General features: G+C 49.8%; 1 protein-coding gene across 5 annotated transcripts in view; it reads left to right on the forward strand.

Annotated features, from left to right (window-relative positions):
• LOC139266719 (solute carrier organic anion transporter family member 4C1-like) overlaps positions 1–25,836 on the forward strand; it is a 202,972-nt gene that overhangs the window by 36,557 nt on the left and 140,579 nt on the right. For all 5 annotated transcript variants that reach the window (XM_070884320.1, XM_070884329.1, XM_070884315.1 and 2 more), the window contains exon 3: positions 16,987–17,250. In XM_070884320.1, coding sequence (XP_070740421.1) covers positions 16,987–17,250 — 264 coding nt within the window. The remainder of the gene's footprint in view (positions 1–16,986; positions 17,251–25,836) is intronic.

The following is a 25,836-nucleotide window of genomic DNA, read 5'->3' on the forward strand; positions in this document are numbered from 1 at the left end:
ATGCAGGACAAGTGGGTCTGTAGGGAGCCGTGAGTCATGCATTTTAGGCTCTGCTTAATGGTTTGGACAGCCCGCTCCGCTTGACCGTTAGACGCGTGTTTGAAAGGGGCAGACCTGACATGCTTGATGCCATTACGGGTCATAAACTCGTGGAACTCCGAACTGGTGAAACACGGTCCGTTGTCGCTGACAAGGACGTCGGGCAGGCCATGGGTGGCGAACATGGCCTGGAGACTTTCAATAGTGGCTGTGGACGTGCTGGATGACATGATTACGCATTCAATCCATTTGGAGTAAGCGTCCACTACCACTAAAAACATTTTGCCGCAAAGGGGCCGGCAAAGTCTAATGTGGATCCTTGATCATGGTTTGCATGGCCATGACCACAGACTCAGCGAAGCCTCCACAGGTGCGTTACTCAATTGCATGCAAGTGTTGCACTGATGCACGCATAACTCCAAGTCCGAGTCAATGCCGGGCCACTAAACATGAGACTTGGCAATGGCATTCATCATGACAATGCCTGGGTGGGTACTGTGTAAATCTCGCACAAAAGGTTCCCTGCCTTTTTTTTGGCATAACAACACGATTACCCCATAACAGACAATCAGACTGAATGGACAATTCATCATTGCGGCGGCTATAAGGCTTAATTTCATCCTGCATTTCCCTGGGGATGGCAGACCAATTTCCATTTAGGACACACCTTTTTACGCTTGACAGCACAGGATCCTGGCTGATCCAGGTTCTAATTTGGCGAGATGACACGGGTGACCCCTCGCTTTCGAAGGCATCCATGACCAGCAGCAAGTCTGCGGGTTGCAGCATTTCCACCCCGGTTGTGGGCAATAGTAGCCGGCTAAGCGCTTCAGTACAGTTTTCAGTGCCTGGTCTGTGGTGGATGACATAATCATAAGTGGATAATGTCACTGCCCATCTTTGGATGCGGGACGAGGCATTGGTGTTTATACCTTTGCTCTCAGAAAACAATGAAATGAGCGGCTTGTGGTTTGTTTCAAGCTCAAACTGAAGTCCAAATAGGTATAGGTGTATTTTCCTAACCCCATATATGCATGCTAAAGCCTCTTTCTCTACCATACTATCGGCTCTTTCAGCCTTAGACAGAATTGTGGATGCGTATGCAACTGGTTGGAGTTTGCCTGATACATTGGCTTGCTGGAGCACACAACCGACCCCATATGATGAGGCGTTGCAGGCCAACACTAACCGCTTACACGGGTCATAGTGTACCAGTAATTTATTGGAACATAGCAGGTTCCTGGCCTTCTCAAAGGCTCTGTCTTGAGATTTACCCCAAACCCAGTCGTTACCCTTTCTCTGCAGCATGTGCAAGGGCTCTAGCAATGTGCTCAAACTAGGTAGAAAGTTACCAAAATAGTTGAGAAGACCCAGGAACGAACACAGCTCCGTCACCCTCTGGGGTCTGGGTGCATTCTTGATGGCCTCTGTCTTCGACTCCGCAGGCCTGATGCCGTCTGCTGCAATCTTTCTCCCCAGGAATTCGACTTCTGGTGCCATGAAAACGCACTTGGAGCGTTTTAGCCTGAGTCTCACTCTGTCCATATGATGTAGCACCTCTTCCAGGTTGTGCAGGTGTTCACGATGGGGTCGCGACCGTTGGTCAGGATGTCATCTTGGAACACGACGGTTCTCGGGACGGACTTCTGCAAACTCTCCATGTTTCTCTGAAATATGGCTGCCGCCGAGCGAATTCTGAAAGGGTATCTGTGGTATATAAACAGCCCTTTGTGCGTGTTGATGCACGTCAGTTTTTTTTAAGATTCGACCAGCTCCTGTGTCATGAAAGTGGAGCTCAGGTCCAATTTGGTGAACGACTAACCCCCCCGCCCCGCTAGCGTTGCAAACAGGTCGGCCTTCGTAGCGAGGGGATTTGAGTATAGCAGCAGGGAGGTCTTACTGCAGTTGTACAAGGCCTTGGTGAGACCATACCTTGAATATTGTGTACAGTTTTGGTCTCCTAATCTGAGGAAGGACATTCTTACTATTGAGGAAGTGCAGCGAAGGTTCACCAGACTGATTCCCGGGATGGCAGGACTGACATATGAAGAAAGACTGGATCGACTAGGCTTATATTCACTGGAATTTAGAAGAATGAGAGGGGATCTCATAGAAACGTATCAAATTCTGACGGGATTGGACAGGTTAGATGCAGGAAGAATGTTCCCGATGTTGGGGAAATCCAGAACCAGGAGTCACAGTCTCAGTATAAGGGGTAAGCCATTTAGGACAAAAGGCAGGTAACTATAGGCCGGTTAGTTTAACATCTGTAGTGGGGAAAATGCTTGAAGCTATCATTAAGGAAGAAATAGCAGGACATCTAGATAGGAATAGTGCAATCAAGCAGACACAACATGGATTCATGAAGGGGAAATCATGTTTAACTAATTTACTGGAATTCTTTGAGGATACAACGAGCATGGTGGATAGAGGTGTACCGATGGATGCCTTTTGTCTGCCTTTTGTCTGCCCCCTTTTTTTAAACAGAGGCGTTACATTGGCTGCTTTCCAATCCAAAAGGGAGGGGAGGCAGTCAGTGGGAGTGGATCGCAGGGTTTCATTTATTATGTTTCACAGTAAGGGCTGCCAGGGATGCCTTTACACTATTAGGGCATCCCTGGTAGCAATGTAAGCGGCTGGTCTGGCGATGGTTGCACCATCTTCATCCCCCTCCTCCTACATGCACTCCTCATTCAAAGATGAAACATAGAAACATAGAAATTTAGGTGCAGGAGCAGGTCATTCGGCCCTTCGAGCCTGCACCACCATTCAATATGATCATGGCTGATCATGCAACTTCAGTACCCCATTCCTGCTTTCTCTCCATACCTCTTGATCCCTTTAGCCGTAAGGGCCACATCTAACTCCCTTTTGAATATATCGAACGAACTGGCCTCAACAACTTTCTGTGTTAGAGAATTCCACAGATTTCCAAAAGGCATTTGATAAGGTGCCACACAAAAGGTTACTGCAGAAGATAAAGGTACGCAGAATCATAGGAAATGTATTAGCATGGATCGAGAATTGGCTGGCTAACAGAAAGCAGAGAGTCGAGATAAATGGATCCTTTTCGGGTTGGAAATCGGTGGTTAGTGGTGTGCTACAGGGATCGGTGTTGGGACCACAACTGTTTACAATATACATAGATGACCTGGAAGAGGGGACAGAGTGCAGTGTAACAAAATTTACAGATGATACAAAGGTTAGTGGGAAAGCGGGTTATGTAGAGGACACAGAGAGGCTGCAAAGAGATTTAGATAGGTTAAGCGAATGGGCTAAGGTTTGGCAGATGGAATACAATGTCGGAAAATGTGAGGTCATCCACCTTGGAAAAAAAAACAGTAAAAGGGAATATTATTTGAATGGGGAGAAATTACAACATGCTGAGGTACAGAGGGACCTGGGGGTCCTTGTGCATGAATCCCAAAAAGTTAGTTTGCAGGTGCAGCAGGTAATCAGGAAGGCGAATGGAATGTTGGCCTTCATTGCGAGAGGGATGGAGTACAAAAGCAGGGAGGTCCTGCTGCAACTGTACAGGGTATTGGTGAGGCCGCACCTGGAGTACTGCGTGCAGTTTTGGTCACCTTACTTAAGGAAGGATATACTAGCCTTGGAGGGGGTACAGAGACGATTCACTAGGCTGATTCCGGAGATGAGAGGGTTACCTTATGATGATAGATTGAGTAGACTGGGTCTTTACTCGTTGGAGTTCAGAAGGATGAGGGGTGATCTTATAGAAACATTTAAAATCATGAAAGGGATAGACAAGATAGAGGCAGAGAGGTTGTTTCCATTGGTCGGGGAGACTAGAACTAGGGGGCACAGCCTCAAAATATGGGGGAGCCAATTTAAAACAGAGTTGAGAAGGAATTTCTTCTCCCAGAGGGTTGTGAATCTGTGGAATTCTCTGCCCAGGGAAGCAGTTGAGGCTAGCTCATTGAATGTATTCAAATCACAGATAGATAGATTTTTAACCAATAAGGGAATTAAGGGTTATGGGGAGCGGGCGGGTAAGTGGAGCTGAGTCCACGGCCAGATCAGCCATGATCTTGTTGAATGGCGGAGCAGGCACGAGGGGCTAGATGGCCTACTCCTGTTCCTAATTCTTATGTTCTTTTCACTAAACAATCCTTCAATCGCTCATCCACCCAATGGGTCCCATCATGTATTGACATTTATCTTTACATAGGGCTAAACTTTCCTATCATTTTCGGCACGTTCTCGGCGATTTTCTCGGTGGTACAGCCCGGCGAAAGTTTCTCCCTAGTTTTTTAATGGTATCGCCTACATCTGAATACACCTGCCGGGACCAAACCGTTGACATGCAACGCCGATAAAATCGGCAGGGCATAAGTTTAACCTCAACGGAAGCCTGTCTAGATCGCCGAGGGAACCGCCCTGTAAAAGCTGCTTAAATAGGGCGGTAGGTGAGTACTCTGCAAAGAAAGTGCGTCTGCTTGATTGCACTGTTCCTATCTAGATGTCCCGCTATTTCTTCCTTAATGATAGCTTCAAGCATTTTCCCCACTACAGATGAGATCGACGATCTCATCTGAGTCCTGTGCAGCCCACTCATGCCCGGTGCATCACCCAGTGCAGATCCCGCCTCTACTCTAGCCTCTAAAATTCACATAATGCCATTTTCTGAGCTGATGTCTGTGAGTGAGAGACGCGGTGTCTTCTTCCTTCTCCACCTCTTCTCCCCATCGCTCTTAACAGTGGACAGGCTACTTGGCTGCTTGTTGCTTATCTGAAAGTACAAAGAGGGCGGGGCATGTGGAGGTCTGGGCGGAGATGGAGGAGGGGGGGCGGTGGGGTGGCGGGGAGCCAGAAATGCATGCATACAGCATGAGTAGCTTGAAAGTGGGAAAAAATTATGGGCTGTTGGAAAAGTGGGATGTAAGAAGAAGGATTAGGAATAACCATAACGTTGTTGTCCCCGACGGTTTGAACCTCGCTGGTGGCCAGGATCTCTACCACGTGGCTCCCAATGATCTCAAACATTCGCTCCTCAAGCTGGCTTAGGTGTTAAAGGTCCACCTGGATCCCTCTTGTCTGCTCCTGATCCGGCTGCTATGTACGATCTTAGCCTGCAAGGGAAAGAAAAGTGTTGAGTGAGTATTGTGCAATGTTGTTGGGTGCAAGATGCAAGCAGTTAAGTTTGTGGAAGCAGATGGTGGTATGTGGCATTTTGCTGAAGACTTCACTCACCGTGACTGCACGTGAGGTCATTAAACTTCTTCCTACATTGGGTGTGGGTTCTGGGGACAACAGTGATGGCCGTGATGTGGTCCACTATATCATGCCATATTGACCTGGATGTGTGTGGCGAGGGCCCCCTGCCAGTTTGAGGGTATAGCATCACTGCGGAGACCAATGCCTCGAGAGCTTGGTTGGATAACCTTCGAGTTCTCTCCCTCTGTCTCTGTTCTGCCATTACTACTTGTAAGTGTTGCTTCTCCACTCACCTTTTTACTATGCTGTTGGGGCAGCTGAACAGTCAAGCAGACTGACAATGCGGTGCTGCAGCATTAGTGGAAAAAGCCGATGGCAATCATGACTGTGAATTAGACCGTCCCCAATATTGGTCCACCTGTTCAGAGAACACCAATGAGCAGCAGTTTTAGCGCTGAAATCATGACTAAAATCACATTAATGAAGAGTGAGGGCGCATTTTGCATCTTAACGAGACCATTTTCAGGTGGTGTTGCTTAACCTCATTTAGACTTAACACTGCCATTTTCTTGGCTGTGTCCAATTTTAAGCCCATAGATTTAACTGATCTCATCGAGGTTTATAAGATGATTAAGAGAGTAGATTGTGTTTGAGTTGACAGTTTGTGCCAAATAAATAGATAAGGGAGGACCAGTGGTCACAATTTTTATTTGTATAAGGTCAGATCTAGGTTAGATGTCAGGAAGTGGTTCTTTTCCCAGGGAATAGTGGACCTCTGGAGCAGGCTGCTGACTCGTGTGGTGGACCCCGATTCGCTGAATTCCATCAAGCAAAAGCTGGACTTGTTTCTGGCTGAGGTAGAGATCACTGCTTACAAAAGATAGGTACTGCATAAAATGATCAGGGCCGGATTGATCTCCTAGATTAGTTTCGATCACCTGGGGCAATCGGAGAAGAATCTCCCACATTTTTATTCTCCCAAAATTGCCTGGATTTTAATGTTTTTTTTCACTTCTCCTAGGAGATCACATGGTTTTGGGTGGGGTAGTGAGTATATATTGTGATACACAGGTATCACAATTGTGTAGGACAGGTTGGATGGAGAAGAGGGTCTTTTTCTGTCCATCATTGTTCGTTTATACACCCACCTTAATCCTACCAACAGATTCATTCAAACAAGCTGTAGTTGGGGAGTCAGAATGCTAGGCTACAAGGACTTCTCTGTGACAGATAATATCAGTGTGACAGTCACCCTAAGCTCAGTTGACAGGGAGTATGTTTTGAAATGGATAGCACAGTATGAAAAACCTCAAATGTCAGTTAGCTGAGTATCTTACATACTATTTAATGATCTGAAATCTTGAACCAATCATCAAGTGTTGAAGCAATGATGTTATTCTTGCACAATAAGTTGGAAAAGTAGAAAGCTTACAGTTGAGTTTGCCTTTGAGGCAAAAATAAATGTTCCTTTTTTACAATATTAAAACAATACAATTTGTAGGATATTATAAAATAATATTATTCAAAAAATTGTTTGCAATTTGGTAAAATGCAAATGAAGATGTGTGAAGTCCAGAAAGTTGTCTTTTTTAATGTGGATAATTAATATTGTAATCTCACTTAATAACCATATTACTGAAAGTTGAACGCGGTATCATGCCATGGACTGGTAGTTGTTTAATAACTAAGCATTCATTTATTTTTTTAAATGCTAATTATATTTGAAATTTGAAAATATTTAACTTTTTGTTGAATATTTCTGCATTTACCAAGTGAGGGACTTCAGTGCTCAGAATCTATACTAAGCTCTTCCACATTGTATAAATGTTTCCATTTCTCGCACCAGTTCGTCATTTGTTTGTCCTGAGTGAGATTGCCAATTTGGGCAGAATTCTGGACAGTTGTTATGCAGTGGCCTCTATACACTATGAACTGTGTGGAGACTGCAAGTTAATTCCGTGTAAAATCCTTACAGCCCCAGGGAAAAGAGAAGACTGTCATTTCATCAGTATGGGCTGGATTAGAATTCAGTTCAGAGGTGAAAGGCTAGTGCCAACTCATTGTGCCACTTGGGCACTATAATCCAATTTCCCTTTAAGATTCTTTTCTTACCTTTCCTATTCTGAAGGTGAAATATAATCTTGTTGTCCCTTCCATGATATAATTGGGTGGAACTTCATGATATTACAAGAGGGTGGAGGCACTCTTTGGTTCCAAGTTTCGGGCTGCGGCTAGAACGGCGCAGCCCCGACCTGGACGCCCGTTTTTCGCGCCACAAAGTGCGCCTAAAAAAAACTTCCGTATTCTCCGGCTCCCTGCGGGTCCTCTTGGGCCGGGCGCGGCGCAGCATGAGCAGTTGGGGGCGGAGCTAGGTCCCTGCGCTGAAAACAGTGCCGGGACCTCTGCACATGCACGCTACAATGGGCGCGCATGTGCAGTAGCTCTAGGCGCCCAAAACTGTGTGGGAGGGGCCCGAAGCACGCAGCCCCTAGCCCTGGCCGAATGGCCTCACTGGGGCTGCGTGCATAAGGCTCCTCCCACGCCCAGCTCCTGCTTCCTCCCGACCCGACTCGACTCCTCCTCCCCCCCGCCCCAGGACCGGACCAGACCCCGACACCGACCCGACCCTCGCTTCCCCCCCCACCCCCGGACCGGACCCGACCCCGACCCGCGCTCTCCCCGACCCCGACCCGTGCTCCCGACCTCGGACCCCGGGCCCGACCCGACCCAACGTCACCTACCTGTAAATCTGGTGCTGGGGACGGGCCCTGCCCGAAGTCTTGGGCCCGGCCCGTTCAGCCTCCCCCCCGCCTTCTCCTTCCCCCCCCTTCCCCCCCCCTTTCCCCCCCCCTTCCCCCCCCCCTCCCCCCCCCCTTCCCCCCCCCCCTTCCCCCCCCCCCTTCCCCCCTTCCCCCCCTTCCCCCTTTCTCCTCCCCCTCCCCCCCTTCTCCTCCCCCTCCCCCCCTACTCCTCCCCCTCCCCCCCTACTCCTCCCCCTCCCCCCCTTCTCCTCCCCCCTTCTCCTCCCCCCTTCTCCTCCCCCCTTCTCCTCCCCCCTTCTCCTCCCCCCTCCTCCCCCCCTCTTCTCCCTTCTTCTCCCTCCCTTCCCTTTCTTCTCCCCCCTTCCCCTTCTCCTCCCCCTTCTCTCCCTCTTTCCCCTTCTCTCCCCCCTTCCCTTTCTCTCCCCCCTTCTCTCCCCCCTTCTCTCCCCCCCTTCCCCTTCTCCCCTTCCCTCCCCCTTCTCCCCCATCCCTCCCTCCCCATCCCTCCCCCTTCCCCCCCCCTCTCCCTCTATCCCCCTCCTCCCCCTCCCCTCGCTGTCAGAAACACACACACTGACAGGCAGAGAGTGAGAGACACACACAGACAGACAGACAGAGAGATAGAGACACTGACAGAGACACACTGGGGGGCATCCCAGCACACTGTTGGAGGGCTCCCAGTGCTGCAGTCAGTAAGTAGAAAATGATTTAAAAAAAAATTATTTTTATTAATTTTTTTTGATTGATTTATTGGTTAATTTATTTTTATCATTTATTATTGATGATGGCTCTTTATTTAATAAAACTGAAGTGTTTAATGTTTGTAAACTTCCCTTTAAACCCCCCTCCCACCTATTCCCTATGCCTGATTTGTAACCTACGCCTGATTTTCTAAAGTGTAGACAAGGTTTTCTCGAGTGTACAAAAATCTTCACTTACTCCATTCTAAGTTAGTTTGGAGTAAATTTTCACTGCTGAAACTTTGAAAATAGGTGGAAGTGGCCGGACACGCCCCCTTTTGAAAAAAAATTCTGTTCCAAAGTGAAACTGTTCTAACTGACTAGAACTGGAGCAAACTAAATGCCGAGAATTTGAATTTCTAAGATACTCTGTTCTACACCAGTTGCTCCAAAAAATCAGGAGCAACTGAGGCCGAAACTTGGGCCCTTTGTGTTTTCAACTTGTCTCTAAGCAATAGTTCTAAAGCTTAAAATAGGGTAAGAAGTAACTGTGAGATGCCAAGGAGTGTGCAGATATAGGCCGTGAAATTGGAGCCTTTAGCGCAGGCCATTAAGGCCGGTTTGCAAGAAAAGATGGCAGCTGCCTCGCTTCCGTCCACTAGCGGGTCCTGCAGCAGCCACCATTTTGAGTAGGTCAGCAGCACTGCCATTGCCTGCGCTCGCTGCAGATTGTGATGCTAATTTGATGCCGATCTGCCATTTGTGACGTTGCCACTCCATTTAACGCCCTCTTCTAATCACGACCAGCTGTCCAGGCGTTCAGCAGCAGGAAAGACTGCCCAGAACTCTGCCTTTTCCTGCAACCAGAGCTGCAGCCTCATCATCATCATAGGCAGTCCCTCAGAATCGAGGTGGACTTGATGCCACTTCCAAAGTGAGTTCTTTGATGGCTGAACAGTCCGAGAGCCACAGACCCTATTACAGGTGGGACAGACATTCGTCGAGGGAAGGGGTCGGTGGGGCTGGTTTGCTGTGCGCTCCTTCCGCTGTCTGCGCCTGGCCTCTTCATGCTCTTTGCGTTGTGACTCGAAGAGCTCATTGACCTCCTGGATGTACTTTCTCCACCTCGGGCGGTCTTCGGCCAGGTGTCAGTGGTGATGTCACACTTCACCAGAGAGGCTTTGAGGGTGTCCTTATAACGTTTCCGCTGTCCTCTTTTGGCTCGTTTACCAGGAAGGAGCTCCGCATAAAGCATTTGCTTCGGGAGTCTTGTATCTGGCATGCGAACTATGTGGCCTGCCCAGTGAAGCTGATCGAGTGTGGTCAGTGCTTCAATACTGGGGATGTTAGCCTGGTCGAGGACACTGATGTTGGTACGCCTGTCCTCCCAGGGGATTTGCAGGATCTTGCGGAGACATTGTTGGTGATATATCTCCAGCGACTTGAGGTGCCTTCTATACATCGTCCATGCCTCAGATCCATACAGGAGGGCAGGTATTACTACAGCCCTGTAGACCATGAGCTTGGCGGTAGATTTGAGGGCCTGGTCTTCAAACACTCTTTTCCTCAGACGGCCGAAGGCTGTGCTGGTGCACTGGAGGCGATGCTGAATCTCCGCATCAATGTCTGCCTTTGTTGATAGGAGGCTCCCGAGATATGGGAAATGATCCATGTTGTCCAGGGCCACGCCGTGGATCTTGATGATTGGAGGGCAGTGCTGTGCGGCGGGGACAGGCTGGTGGAGGACCTTTGTCTTACGGATGTTATGTGTAAGGCCCATGCTTTCATATGCTTCAGTGAATACATTGACTATATCCTGGAGTTCAGCCTCTGAATGTGCACAGACGCAGTCGTCCGCATACTGCAGCTCAATGAAGAGGTTGGGGTGATCTTGGACCTGGCCTGGAGGTGACATAGGTTAAACAGTTTCCCACTGGTTCTGTAGTTTAGTTTCACTCCAGCGGGGAGCTTGTTGATTGTGAGGTGGAGCATGACAACGAGAAAGATTGAGAAGAGGGTGAGAGCGATGACGCAGCCCTGTTTGACCCCGGTCCAGACGTGGATTGGGTCTGTAATAGATCTGTTGATAAGGATCACGGCCTGCATGTCATCATGAAGCAGGAGAAGGATGTTGACAAACTTTTGGTGGCATCCAAAACGGTGGAGGACACTCCATAGACTCTCACGGTTGACAGTGTCAAAGGTCTTTGTAAGATCGAAAAAGGCCATGTATAAGGGCTGGCGCCGCTCCCTGCATTTTTCCTGCAACTGTCGTGCTGCAAAGATCATGTCTGTTGTGCACCGTAGAGGATGAAATCCACATTGTGATTCCGGGAGGAGCTCTTCGGCCACAGGGAGAAGACGATTGAGGAGAACTCGAGCGACAACTTTCCCAGTGGCTGATAGCAGGGAGATTCCCCTGTAGTTGCCACAGTTGGACTTATCCCCTTTTTAAAAATGGTCACAATCACTGCATCTCTCAGATCTCCCAGCATGCTCTCCTCCCTCCAAATGAGAGAGATGAGGTCATGTATCCATACAAACAGCGCCTCTCCGCCATACTTTAGTGCCTCAGCAGGGATTCCATCTGCACCCGTAGCTTTGTTATTCTTGAGCTGTTTTATGGCTTTGCCTACTGAGCTACAGCCTCAGAGCAGGGCGACAGTGCCTCTCCCAGTGGCCCTCAAGGTCACCATTCCCCTCAATTTTTTCGCCACTGGATCTTTCCAGTCTGGAACAGGCAATATAACTAACATTTCCCAGTTTGCCATCCATCGCTGCATCTGGGAGGTCACAGAGGCTCTGAACTCCAGGTGAAGGAACATCATTGTCTTCTCAGAAAGAAGCAGGAGGAGCGCGCATGTGACTTTCCAGGATAATCGGGCTTCCCCATAGCGCAGGGCACCATCGACTGCACACAAGTGGCTTTGCAGGTGCTGCATAGCAATCCTGAGATGTTGTGTGACCGCAACGGCTACCACTCTCTTAATGTGCAGTTGTTGTGTTACCATGCCCAATGCGTCATGATGTAAATGCCCGCTATCCTGACAACAGTCATGGAGCCTTCATCCTGCTCCAGTCTGGTGTGCCAGCAATCTTCCAGTCATCATATCAAACCCAGGTTTGGCTGTTTGGTACCAAGGGCTATCTGCTCTACCCCTGGCTGATGACTCCCCTCCACAACCCCACCACTCGTGGCCAGTAATAATCTAATGACAGCCATGCCACCACGAGGAATGTCATCAAGCAGATCATCGGGATGCTAAAGCAGCTTTGACCGCTCGGGAAGAGCCCTACAGTACACGCCCGAACGGGTATTCCATTTAATGGTGGTCTGTTGCATGCTCCACAACTTGGCCATAATGAGGGTGCAGCCCTTGCCACCACTGGTTCCGGGATCACCTCAGGAGGAGGGGGAGGAATAGGAGGAGGAAAAAGGAAGAAGACAAGCAGCAGTACCCGGTTCTGGACGGACTGTCCATAAGCGCCTCATCAGACTCTGGTTCCAGTGAATGAAACCCCAGATCCCGTTGCTTACCACTTCCCCATCTTACCATCCCTCTGTCAAAGAACATCACAGTGTCCTCCTGGGCACAAGGCTGAAATGAAAGCCACCACAAAACAAATGTTCGAAACATAATTCATAAATATATCAAATTTAAATCAAAAGAACAAAATCAACTAATCACCCTTGTGCATTCCGTTAGTGTCTGTCTTTTGTGTGCCTTTTCTTACTCCAGTGTTTCCCCATTGGCTGAAGCATGGCTGGTGATTTTTTAGTGGGGGAGACTTCAGATGGCCTTGCAGGATGACCTCAAACAGTTCTGGGCCGAGAATGCCCGACTATAGACTCCATCGCTTTGGCACAGGCAGCAGCAGCAAAGGCACTGGCGGAGTGGCAATGGTGGGAGTAGGAATGCTGTAATTCTGCAGGAGCAGGTTCTTGCTCCATGGAGCCACTGCCATTCTCCTGGAGCAGCACCTCAGCATTCCGAGCCATCTGTTGGGGACAGATTGCTGGAATGCTGTGAGACCCTGCCAGCCCCTTTCCACACTTGTAAACCCAGCCATGATGTCAGCAATCTGAACTTGTGTGGCAGCAAGCTGAGCCTGCAGGAGAGCAATCTGCGATTCCTCTGCAGCACTGAGGCATTGGGACGCACCTGCCTGTGCTGCAATGGGAGCTGCGACATGCCCCATCCCCTTCAGCATCATGGTTGGATCCACAAGGTCTCTTGTGGAGTTGCCCATCATTTCCATCCTGGAAATCACAGGCTCCAAGCTCCGCACAAAGGGTTCACCACAGCTTCTTCGGCAGCACCTCCAAAACCCGTGACCTTTACCACGTAGAAGGACAAGGGCAGCAGGTGCATAGGAACACCACCACCTGCAAGTTCCCCTCCAAGATACGCACCATCCTGAATTGGAAATATATCGGCATTCCTTCATCGTCGCTGGGTCAAAACCCTGGAACGCCCCCCGCTAACAGCACTGTCAGAGTTCCTTCACCACAAGGACTGCAGTGGTTCAAGAAGGCGATTCATCACCACCTTCTCAAGAACAATTTGTGATAGGCAATAAATGCTGGCCTTGCCAGCGATGCCCACATCCCGGAATGAATAAAAAGAAGCTCCGTGTATTGTTAGAGCCAGACTCCTCCATGCTCCTTGATACTGACAAGAGGCTCTCTGGTAGCTTTGCACAAAGCAGTTCTTTGTGCGCTGCCCATCACCTTTCTTCTGAAGGCCGCCCCATTGAGGTCAACATCTGAGTCCTCTGCAGCAGAACGTGTGCACAAACTCATCCTCCAGGGAGCTGGCACCAAAGTCACCTTTCCCCCTGGCCTGGCTGCAGCCCATTCGTGCCCGGTGACTCACCACATGCAGATCCTGCCTCTATACTACCCTCATAAGTTCACGCAGTGCCATTGTCAGGAGTGTCAGATGCAGTGACGGTATGTCTTCTCCTCTATCACTGTCCTCCTCAATTACTTCGGGGACTGGCTGGCCAGATTGGAGCTCTTGTGTATTTGAAAGGAGAAAGACACAAGAGTCGGGTTGTGGTGAGGAGAGGGGTCGGGGGGAAAACAAGATATCCATGCATCAGCAACTTGTAAGTGAGAAGAGAATGTGGGATGTGCGAAGAAGGATCAGGTATGAGCATACAGTCACCATCAGCAATGTTTTCACTTGCTCCACTTGCCACGAACTCTGTGACTGACCCTCCAACTATGTTGAGGATTGCTTCCTCCAGCTCCATCAGGTTCTGAAGTCCGGCTTCCCCTCCACTCTGGTGCTCCTGGCAGTTGTGTGCCACCTTTGGCTGCAAGAGAAAGGAAAGTGTGTCATACGTTTGGACCATGTGCCTGCAATGTTTGAATAGCTGACAGTGTGCAAGGTATGAGATGTGGGTGTGAGTTTTGCAGCAGTGGTAAGTGTGTGAGGGTGAAGTGAAGCTATGACTGTGAGGGATTGTTGGTAGGTGAGTGATGGGGGCGTGGTGCATTGAGCACGGTGTGAGGCTTGTAGTGCAAATAGTGGGATATGACATTTGATGATGCATTTACTCACCTTGAACACTTGTGTGAGGTCATTAAACTTTTTGCGGCATTGGATCCAGGTACTAGGAACAACACTCGTTACAATGATGGCTTGAGTGATCTCCTTCCATAGCCTCTTGGTGTTCAGCCTTAAAGGCCTCTTGTCCCCTGTGGGTAGAGGAACTCCACAGCTGGGACCCCAGCTATTTACCATATATATTAATGATTTAGACAAAAGAATTGAATGTAATATCTCCAAGTTTGCAGATGACACTAAGCTGGGTGGCAGTGTGAGCTGTGAGGGGGATACTAAGAGGCTGCAGGGTGACTTGAACAGGTTAGGTGAGTGGGCAAATGCATGGCAGATGCAGTATAATGTAGATAAATGTGAGGTTATCCACTTTGGTGGTAAAAACAGGAAGGTAGATTATTATCTGAATGGTGACAAATTAGGAAAAGGGGAGGTGCAACGAGACCTGGGTGTCATGGTACATCAGTAATTGAAAGTTGGCATACAGGTACAGCAGGCGGTGAAGAAGGCAAATAGCATGTTGGCCTTCATAGCGAGAGGATTTGAGTATAGGAGCAGGGAGGTCTTACTACAGTTGTACAGGGCCTTGGTGAGGCCACACCTTGAATATTGTGTACAGTTTTGGTCTCCTAATCTGGGGAAGGACATTCTTGCTATTGAGGGAGTGCAGCGAACGTTCACCAGATTGGCACCCTGGATGACAGGACTGACATATGAAGAAAGACTGGATCGACTGGGCTTATATTCAATGGAATTTAGAAGAATGTGAGAGGATCTCATAGAAACATATAAAATTCTGACGGGATTGGACAGGTTAGACGCAGGAAGAATGTTCCCAATGTTGGGGAAGTCCAGAACCAGGGGTCACAGTCTAAGGATAAGGGGTAAGCCATTTAGGACCGAGATGAGGAGAAACTTCTTCACTCAGAGAATTGTGAACCTATGGAATTCTCTACCACAGAAAGTTGTTGAGGCCAGTTCGTTAGATATATTCAAAAGGGAGTTAGATGTGGCCCTTATGGCTAAAGGGACCAAGGGGTATGGAGAGAAAGCAGGAATGGGGTACTGAAGTTGCATGATCAGCCATGATCATATTGAATGGTGGTGCAGGCTCGAAGGGCCGAATGGCCTACTCCTGCACCTATTTTCTATGTTTCTATACTTGTACCCCCAGAACCAAGACCACCATTGCTGCGTCAGCCGCGTCCGTAAACCTTCTTGCCCTTTCCCTTGGGAGGCTGTTGGGCCGTGTCTCTGCTCCTAATGATAATGAGGTCCTTCTGCAACAAAACCTAAGCCAACCTTTATTGGTTAGTAGACTGCAGCCAATATTAGCCGCCGTGTTGAGTGTTAAGCCAATCAGCAGTGTGCTGAGATCAGCACTGCAATAATTATAATGAGCAGGCAGTACGGATTTTGCGTGTTGCCTGCACCACTTTGAATGGGCGCAGGCACATTGTGCTGCATGATGCCCGCACATATTTTTGAGACGTATCCAATTTCTATGCCACCGTTTTTTTTATAAAACTTGGATTTAGGCAGTTCAGTAAATATGTTCCCCTTCAGTGTTGCACATATTTCCTAGTGGTCATCAACAGGATCAAATTTCAACTCTCAGTAATTTTCAGAATGAAATTGATGCGATAGGAAATCTCATTTTGATTGTAGAGGTAGCAGCAAAAATAGTGATTGAACCGTTGTTAACTTGCATTCTTATTGCTATGGTCCACAAGCAATGTAATGGCCCGGATTTTGCAGGACCAATGATGGCGTATGCACTGCGTACGCGTTGTAAGCCTTGTAAAAGGCCCCACAAGTTCCAGATTCCCAAATGCACTTTGCATTCGTAAACCCGGAACTTGTGGATCTGCCGAACCGACCCAAAATTCACTTTCGCTGGCGCAGAGTTGTGCTATTTGCCCAACTACTGCCCGGCAAATGCCCACAAAACCCTCACGACTAGTAAAGGTTAATATAAATGTTAAATTAAAAATGTAAAAATAAAAAATCATCCACAAACATTTAAAACTAGTTTATGTAAATTTTTGCCCGGATTAACATGTTTAAAATGATTTTACAAAAATTTTAATTTGTATTGTAAATGCTTCATTAAAGGGATTTTTTTAGTTAAATTTGAAAATTGAAGCCTTTGTTTTTATTCCAGTTGTGTGAATTAGTTAAGTATTTGGGGATTGGGTTTATGCTTATGGGGATTCTGTTCGTAAATGGAATCCCCACAGTGTATGAGGAATTCTCCTTTCTGATTGGAGGACCTGGCTCACCTGATCTCAGGGATGCATCCGAACCACCTGTATCCCTGGGATCCGTGGCCCTTTACGCAGGCATACACCTGCAGGCCCAGGAGCCAAAGTCTCTAAAACCCTGGAGCCAGCAGGTAGGTGCATCTTTTTTTTTCGTGTTGACCACAAATTCCAGCCCATTATATCTTTCTTTTGTTTTTTATTTGTTTTGGGGATATGGATGATGTTAACAATGCAGTGCTGATTACTTATTCTTGAACTACTGTAGTCATTGTGATGATGGTGCTGTCATGAAGATGTTATATTAGGAATTCCAGGATTTTGACCCAGAAAAGATGAAGAAATAACAATCTATTTACAATGTGCGTGACATGGAGGAGAAGTTGAGGTGATAATGTTCTTTTGATGATGCTGCTCTTGTCATGCTCGGTACTATTATTGTTGGGATATAGTCCCTGCTTTTATATCTTTAAAATAACAAACATTCTTTATGTTGCAGGTGCTTTGGTGAATGGTTTGGTGAACATCAACATATCTACGATTGAGAAGCGATACAATTTGAGCAGTGTAATCGCAGGAGTGATTTCTACAGGCTATGATATGTCCTTCTGTGCCTTATCCCTCTTTGTCTCTTACTATGGACAAAAGGGACACAAGCCACGGTGGCTGGCTTTCTCAGCTTTTATGCTTGGATTGGGATCCCTTGTGTTTTGTCTTCCTCATTTCACCGGTGGCTTGTATAATTATGGTGCTGAAATAAGTGGTAAGCTTTTTTATCTTTTGTTTAGAAAAATACTGGACCAGAATTTGCGGTGTTTGCCATTACTACTCCTTTGAAATTGACCGCAACTTCAGGATGTAGCGCATGTGCATCTAAACGTACAAATCCTGGTGTTGCGGTCAATCATTCACTGTTCCAACAATGGCTGCACTGTGCCCACCCCCCCCATAGCCGACAATCAGTGAAACTGGTGAAAACGTGGGCTTTTCACGGTAATATTGCTGTTAATTACCCCTTTAAATCTTAAACCTTGTTGGATTAGGTGCAGCTGGGGTTTTAACAGTGTATTGACTGCTAAACAAATGTTGTGGAGATGAAAAACTAATTTTAATTATGTGGAGCGTCAAATTTTTCCATTATGATAAAAATTACAATTTTTAAGAAACTTAAATACATTTTTCTTGTATTTTTTAGAAGTTTGCTCATGATATTTCAGGTTCTACATTAACCCCATGTGATAACGCCAATCTTTGTTTTGCTGTCTGTAACAGTTTTTAAAATGTCAGGATAAAAGCAGGTTCTCATTTACTGCTTAGAATCATAGAATCATAGAATGGTTACAGCATGGAAGAAGGCAATTCGGCCCGTCGAACCCGTGCCGGCTCTCTGCAAGAGCACCTCAGCTAGACCCACTCTCCCACCCTTTTCCCATAGCCCGACAGGTTTTTTCCTTTCAGGTACTTATCCAGCTCCCTTTTGAAAGCTAGGATTGAGTCTGCTTCCACCACCCTTTCAGGCAGTGCATTCCAGATCCTAACCACTCACTGTGTAAAAAAGATTTCCTTATGTCGCCTTTGGTTTTTTTACCAATCACCTTACATCTTTGTCCTCTGGTTCTTGACCCTTCTGCCAATGGGAACTGTTTCTCTCTATCTACTCTGTCCAGACTCCCCATGATTTTGAACACCTCTATCAAATCTGCTCGCAATCTTCTTTGCTCTAAGGAGAACAATCCCAGCTTCTCCAGTCTATCCACGTAACTGAAATTCCTCATCCCTGGAATCATTCTCGTAAATCTTTTCTGCATCCTCTCTAAAGCCTTCACATCTTTCCTCAAGTGCGGTGCACAGACTTGGACACAATACTCCAGTTGAGGCCGAACCAGTGTTTTATACAGGTGCCTCATAATATCCACGCGCTTGTACTCTATACCTCTATTTATGAAGCCCAGGATCCCGCAAACTTTTTTAACTGTTTTCTCAACCTGTCCTGCCACCTTCAACGATTTATGCACACATACCCATATGTCTGTCTGTAAATGCACACCCTTTAGGATGGTACTCTTTAGTTTAGATTTCCTCTTCTCATTCTACCAAAATGTATCACTTCTCACTTTTCTGCATTAAATTTCATCTGTCACGTATCTGCCCATTCCACCAGCCTGTCTATGTCCTCTTGAAGTCTATCACTTTCCTCTTCACTGTTCACTATACTTCCAAGTTTTATGTCATCTGCAAATTTTGAAATTGTGCCCTGTACACCCAAGTCCAAGTCATTAATATATATTTCCCTGTCTGCGGGAATTCTGCAATGTGATTGGCTGCTTAGCCAGCTTGTTGACGTCACAGCAGATAGTGTTAGGGATTCCCCATTATATTGCACTGAATTCACTTATGCATCGAAAAAGGCAAACTTCTCGTGATCTCTGTGAGCAGCTTTCTTCGGGGCCAATGCCGAAATGCCTTTGCTTCACCGTTGACTGCAAATTCTGGGCCATTATTTTGTTCACTATTCTGTTGAATTCCGTTTTGTACATTACGGTAGTTTCAAGAAGATAATGCAACCTAGTTTCAAGTTTGGGTCTTAGAAATGAAAATGAAGTCTGCTTCAGTCGGTGAACGTATCACATAGTGTGGCACTGAGCTATACAAACCAAGATGTCATAAGTTTGATCCTTAGTCAATATTTATGGCCCGGATTTTGCAGTAAAAAAAATGGTGATGTTATTAGCACTCACCGTTATTAAAGAGTAAATCAGATAGCAACTTCCGGTGACCGCACATGCACAGTTAAATGTGGAAATTGGGAAGTTGCTGTCTAAGTTGACCTGCCCGTCGGAACCTTCGCTATAACAGTATCTCGCGCAGAGACTTGGCATTGAAACACATGGAAAGGAGTGAAGTTGGGGTATTTACTCACCAGTTACACACTAAACACACCAGAAAAGTGAAGCTTGTCCAAATATAAATGATTTGTTAATGGCATGTGAAGTTTTAATTACTGCCAAGCAACCGTTCTGGCACTAAAAAATAACTTTTACAAGTGCGAAGTCTCATTCCTTCAGATTTAATTGTTGGCGATTTAAATTTTTTTTTAAATTAAATAATTTTTAAAACTTTCTTTCTGTCTCATCTCTTTTTTAATCCCATCTTTCTTTCCCTCTGTTTCACTTTCTGTACATGATTTGGCATTGAATTAACTATTCTAACTCACATTTCCTGGTTTAGACTCTTTGGTTAAGAAGATACACAGTTGCGGTGCTGAAATGGATTTCTAATCACTGCAAGTTCCAGTGCAGAAGCCCATAGAAAGTCTGTGGGCAAGTATAAGTGTAATGAATGGCTAGTGCTGTTCGTTTGTTAAACTCATCGCAGCCGGATTTGTGATGGCAGTACGAATATTGGTGTCAGTATCCATGAATTTGTGAAGCAGAAAATCAGCTGATAATGTTCCTTCTCCTGATCGCTATTCGGTGACCTACACTGGAGAGACTCAATACATAGGCTCATACATAAAGACTGGCTGAGGTAATAGATGCTGCCAAATCCATGGAACTCTGTGCTCAGGTGAGTCAACGCCTTCACAAAAGGAGCAAGAAAATTAAGTGGGGGGGGGAGAACAACTGAAACTTTTTTGAAAAAAAGTTATTTATGTATACTCTACTCTATTTTGCATCATATTAGATTTATTAATGCCAAAAGTATTCTTAGCTGGCATGGACTTAAAATGGCAGCACAACCAAGCCTCAGTATATTGAACACAATTGGATATGAATGTTAATGTGAATATCTTCTGACCATGCCTATGCTAGCACACCAATAACACACTATTGAGTTGACACTTCACATTTGTTCCTTGAAAATATTGCTAATTTCTCTAAATACCAATATGTAGGTTATTTTGTTAGAATATTTCATTTACTCTTGTGAAAATAGCATTATTTTGTTCTTGAAAGAAGTCCAAAGAAAACATTTAGGGCTAGAAATTGCGTAGTGCCCCGTTTGCTGCGATAACTTTTGCGGGAGTGCAAAAGTATCGCTGAGCGCTAAAGATTTGAATCTGCCGGGAACTTCTGCTTTAGCGCTCCAAGAGGGAAGTAAGTGCTAAATCAAGCGCTACCATCTCCCTTAGAGATAGAGGGCGGTATCAGCAGAGCGCTGCACAATGTTCTGTGCAACGCTGCCAATTCCCTCGCTTAAAGGGAAGGGCCAATGCTGGGGTGACTGAGTTTTACTGCTGTCTATGTTGGGCCACGGCACCTGCGCTATGTCCATAGCAGCCCCAAGCAGTCTAAAAGAGTGCAGGGCTGAGCAATTGCGGGCTTGAAAAAAATCAAAATACAGCTCACTGGGGACCTAATTAAATTTTGGCCTACCTGACCACCATTGTCTTTAATTAGCACTCCCCAAATGACCAGCCAAGTGACAACGCCTCCTGCAGCTGCCGTTGTTGACACCTGGCGATGCTGCAAGGGACGGAAGCAAATTTTACATCCGGGGCAATTAGGGGGCTCTGCGCACCGGATGACATCACGATCTCAGGGGTACAATAGATCGCGGCGGCAAGTTTTCGCGCCACGCAAACCTGCCAGGGAGATCACCGATGCCTGGTCGGTAACCCCTTAATGCCTCGCTATCGCCCCCCGGAAATGCTAACGGGAGATGCAAACCAGGCCAATTTCTCCCCTTCAATATGTTAAGGATATTCAAGAAGGGACATAGAAAATTCCAACCTTTCTCTAATGTTAGCGCCTGGTTAATAAATGGATCAATGATAAAAAAGGCTCCGCTATACTAGAAACCTTCCTCCAGATGCAGCTACAGATACATGTAACTTTGCCGCAGGCCCTACATGAAATGATTAGCAGGCAGCTTCAACAAACTGATTTACTGGGACTTACTGAAAACTTCTTCATTTTTATATTTTTGTAACTTTAAGGTTTTCAAGTACATCATTGAAGTAAGCTAGTAAATTGAGCAAAATACTACGATGGTTATTATGATTCCAAAGGTTTCAATAGCTTACATAATATTTACAGCACAGCTTACTACTCTAATAATCTGAAGACTCAAAGTTCGACATCTGTAATGATTTGTCTTGATTCATTGGAAATGAGAAAGCAGTGTAAGTGGGAAATAAAAACAGAAGATGCTGGAAACCTCAGCAGGTCAGGCAGCATCTGTGGGGAGGAAGCAGAGTTAAAGTTTCGGGTCAATGACCCTTCGTAAGTGGGGAACTGTGCAGGTTCACCAAACTCATGTCCACAAGGGAGGTTTGACATATAGCTCACCAATCTTTCAAGGATGTAAACTTAATAGATGGTCAAGAAAGTGGAGGAGGCATGGAATGGTTTGAGAAGTATAAGAAAGGATGCCAATTCAGTTGTTTGTGACGAGATAAAATTTTGTGAACTATGAACAAGCTATATATTAATTTATGAATATCTCTCTGCCTGGTACTGCTGTAATTATCATTGAGTGTTGGCTTAGGTACGAGATAAATGGGAAGAGTTATCGCATTTTGGGTGCAAGGTCAGTTAAGTTTCATCTAACAGGAAATAGAATATGCTAATGGCTGTGTATAAGCTTGAACGCTTATCTGTATGATGAGTGAGTGAGTTTTCAAGAGGGTTATTACAAGGACTGGAGGCTGTGGCAAAACAGCTTGGGCTTATCAGCATTATAATGCTGGCAATTGGCACGTGCCAGTCTTGTGTGCTTATTTAGATTGTTAATTAGTCATGAAATTTTTTTGATTTGTGTATAGCAATTGCTCTGTATATTCAGGAAGGTGATTTTGATATTCAAGGGGGGAGGAATTAACCCCTTTATTGCCATGGTCTCTGGGAATAGGCAGTCCACTGCCGTCTATTACAATCCCACTGACTCCGAGAACTACTTGGAATATACTACTTTCCGCCTGCCTCATGTAAAGACTCTATTACCTTCTCCCAGTTTCTATGTCTCCGTGCATCTTGGGGGTTGGTTGGGCAGGGGGGGGGTCGGTCGGATCACCAGAGGTCGGGCTGCAGGAAGTCGGGAGGGGAGGTTGGGCTGCCGGAGGTTGGGGGAGGAGGTCGGTCAGAGGCGGGGGAAGGTCGGGGGGAAGTCAGGCCGAGGTCGGGGGGAGGTCGGGCTGAGACGGGGGGGATGTCGGGCCGAGGCTGGGGGATGTCGGGCCGAGGCTGGGGGATGTCGGGCCGAGGCTGGGGGATGTCGGGCCGAGGCGGGGGGATGTCGGGCCGAGGCTGGGGGATGTCGGGCCGAGGCGGGGGGGATGTCGGGCCGAGGCTGGGGGATGTCGGGCCGAGGCTGGGGGATGTCGGGCCGAGGCTGGGGGATGTCGGGCCGAGGCGGGGGGAGGTCTGGGGGATGTCGGGCCGAGGTGGGGGGATTTCGGGCCGAGGCGGGGGTGATGTCGGGCCGAGGCGGGGGGAGGTCTGGGGGATGTCGGGCCGAGGCGGGGGGAGGTCTGGGGGATGTCGGGCCGAGGCGGGGGGGATGTCGGGCCGAGACGGGAGGGATGTCGGGCCGAGGTGGGGGGAGGTCTGGGGGATGTCGGGCCGAGGCGGGGGGGATGTCGGGCCGAGGCGGGAGGGATGTCGGGCCGAGGCGGGAGGGATGTCGGGCCGAGGTGGGGGGAGGTCTGGGGGAGGTCATGCCAAGACGGGAGGAGGTCTGGGGGAGGTTGGGGCGAGGCGGGGGGTGGTCTGGGGGAGGTCATGCCAAGACGGAAGGAGGTCTGGGGGAGGTTGGGGCGAGGCGGGGGGTGGTCTGGGGGATGTTGGGCCGAGGTGGGGGATGTCGGGCCGAGGCGGGGGGATGTCGGGCTGAGGCGGGGGGAGGTCGTGCCGAGGTGTGGGGAGGTCATGCCGAGGTGGGGCGAGGTCGGGCTGAGGCGGGGAGAGGTCGGGCTGAGGTGGGGGGGATGTCGGGCCGAGGCGAGGGGGATGTCGGGCCGAGGCAGGAGGGATGTCGGGCCGAGGCGGGGGGGGATGTCGGGCCGAGGCGAGGGGGATGTCGGGCCGAGGCAGGAGGGATGTCGGGCCGAGGCGGGGGGAGGTCTGGGGGATGTCGGGCCGAGGCGGGGGGCTGTCGGGCCGAGGCGGGGGGAGGTCTGAGGGATGTCGGGCCGAGGCGGGGGGCTGTCGGGCCGAGGCGGGGGGAGGTCTGAGGGATGTCGGGCCGAGGTGGGGGGGATGTCGGGCCGAGGCTGGGGGATGTCGGGCCGAGGTGGGGGGTTGTCGGGCCGAGGCGGGGGGAGGTCTGGGGGAGGTCGTGCCAAGATGGGAGGAGGTCTGGGGGAGGTCGGGCCGAGGCTGGGGGATGTCGGGCCGAGGTGGGGGGTTGTCGGGCCGAGGCGGGGGTGATGCCGGGCCGAGGCGGGAGGCTGTCGGGCCGAGGCGGGGGGAGGTCTGAGGGATGTCGGGCCGAGGCTGGGGGATGTCGGGCCGAGGTGGGGGGTTGTCGGGCCGAGGCGGGGGGAGGTCTGGGGGAGGTAGTGCCAAGATGGGAGGAGGTCTGGGGGAGGTCGGGCCGAGGCGGTGGATGTCGGGCCGAGGCGGGGGGATGTCGGGCTGAGGCGGGGGGAGGTCGGGGGGAGGTAGTGCCGAGGTGTGGGGAGGTCATGCCGAGGCGGGGGGAGGTCGGGCTGAGGCGGGGGGAGGTCGGGCCGAGGCGGGGGGATGTCGGGCCGAGGCGGGGGGATGTCGGGCCGAGGCGTGGGGAGGTCGGGCCGAGGCGGGGGGAGGTCGGGGGGAGGTAGTGCCGAGGTGTGGGGAGGTCATGCCGAGGCGGGGGGAGGTCGGGCTGAGGCGGGGGGAGGTCGGGCCGAGGCGGGGGGATGTCGGGCCGAGGCGGGGGGATGTCGGGCCGAGGCGTGGGGAGGTCGGGCCGAGGCGGTGGATGTCGGGCCGAGGCGGGGGGATGTCGGGCCGAGGCGGGGGGATGTCGGGCTGAGGCGTGGGGAGGTCGGGCTGAGGCGGGGGGAGGTCGGGCCGAGGCGGGGGGGATGTCGGGGGGAGGTCGGGCCGAGGCGGTGGATGTCGGGCCGAGGCGGGGGGATGTCGGGCCGAGGCGGGGGGATGTCGGGCTGAGGCGGGGGGAGGTCGGGGGGAGGTAGTGCCAAGGTGTGGGGAGGTCATGCCGAGGCGGGGGGGAGGTCGGGCTGAGGCGGGGGGAGGTCGGGCCGAGGCGGGGGGATGTCGGGGGGAGGTCGTGCCGAGGCGGGGGGGATGTCGGGGGGAGGTCGGGCCGAGGCGGGGGGGATGTCGGGGGGAGGTCGGGCCGAGACGGGGGGTGGTCGGGCTGAGGCGTGGGGAGGTCGGGCCGAGGCGGGGGGATGTCGGGGGGAGGTCGTGCTGAAGCGGGGGGAGGTCTGGGGGAGGTCGGGCCGAGGCGGGGGGATGTCGGGCCGAGGCGGGGGGATGTCGGGCCGAGGCGGGGGGATGTCGGGCCGAGGCGGGGGGATGTCGGGCCGAGGCGGGGGGATGTCGGGCTGAGGCGTGGGGAGGTCGGGCTGAGGCGGGGGGAGGTCGGGCTGAGGCGTGGGGAGGTCGGGCCGAGGCGGGGGGGATGTCGGGCTGAGGCGGGGGGGATGTCTGGGGGAGGTCGGGCTGAGGCGGGGGGATGTCTGGGGGAGGTCGGGCTGAGGCGGGGGGAGGTCGGGCTGAGGCGTGGGGAGGTCGGGCCGAGGCGGGGGGGATGTTGGGCCGAGGCGGGGGGATGTTGGGCCGAGGCGGGGGGAAATCAGGGGGAGGTCGTGCCGAAGCGGGGGGAGGTCTGGGGGAGGTCGGGCCGAGGCGGGGGGAGGTCGGGGGGGAAGTTGGGCCCGTTGTACATGCATGCCTGTTTACTGTATGATGTCTGTAACGCTGTTATGCAACACTGAACGTACCCTTACACTGTACACACCTTAACGGTACACCAGAGGATGCTGTTGTTGGAGACCTAAGGGTTACCTGCACAGGTAACCCTCTATATAAAGGAGCTCACAGCTTGGTGTCCTCACTCGAGGAGCTGCAAATAAAGGACTACAGGTCTACACAGTTTCAGTATCATATCCTCCCTCGTGGAGTCATTTGCTAAAGGTATCTACATACATTACAATTGGCGACGAGGATACGAGGTCATGAACTACACGCTCAACATGTCTAACCTCAGCAACTTTCAGCAATTTACAGAGGGGGAAGATTGGAACGCTTTTGTGGAAAGATTGGAACATTTCTTTATCGCCAACGACCTGGGTGGGAACACACCGGCTACACGACCGAACAAGCGCAGGGCCATCCTGCTTAGCAGTTGTGGGCCCACCATCCATTGTCTCGTCAGGGACTTGCTAGCCCCAGCG

The sequence above is a fragment of the Pristiophorus japonicus genome, chromosome 1 (genome assembly GCF_044704955.1).
Source record: "Pristiophorus japonicus isolate sPriJap1 chromosome 1, sPriJap1.hap1, whole genome shotgun sequence".
In the NCBI taxonomy this organism is placed as follows: domain Eukaryota; kingdom Metazoa; phylum Chordata; class Chondrichthyes; family Pristiophoridae; genus Pristiophorus; species Pristiophorus japonicus.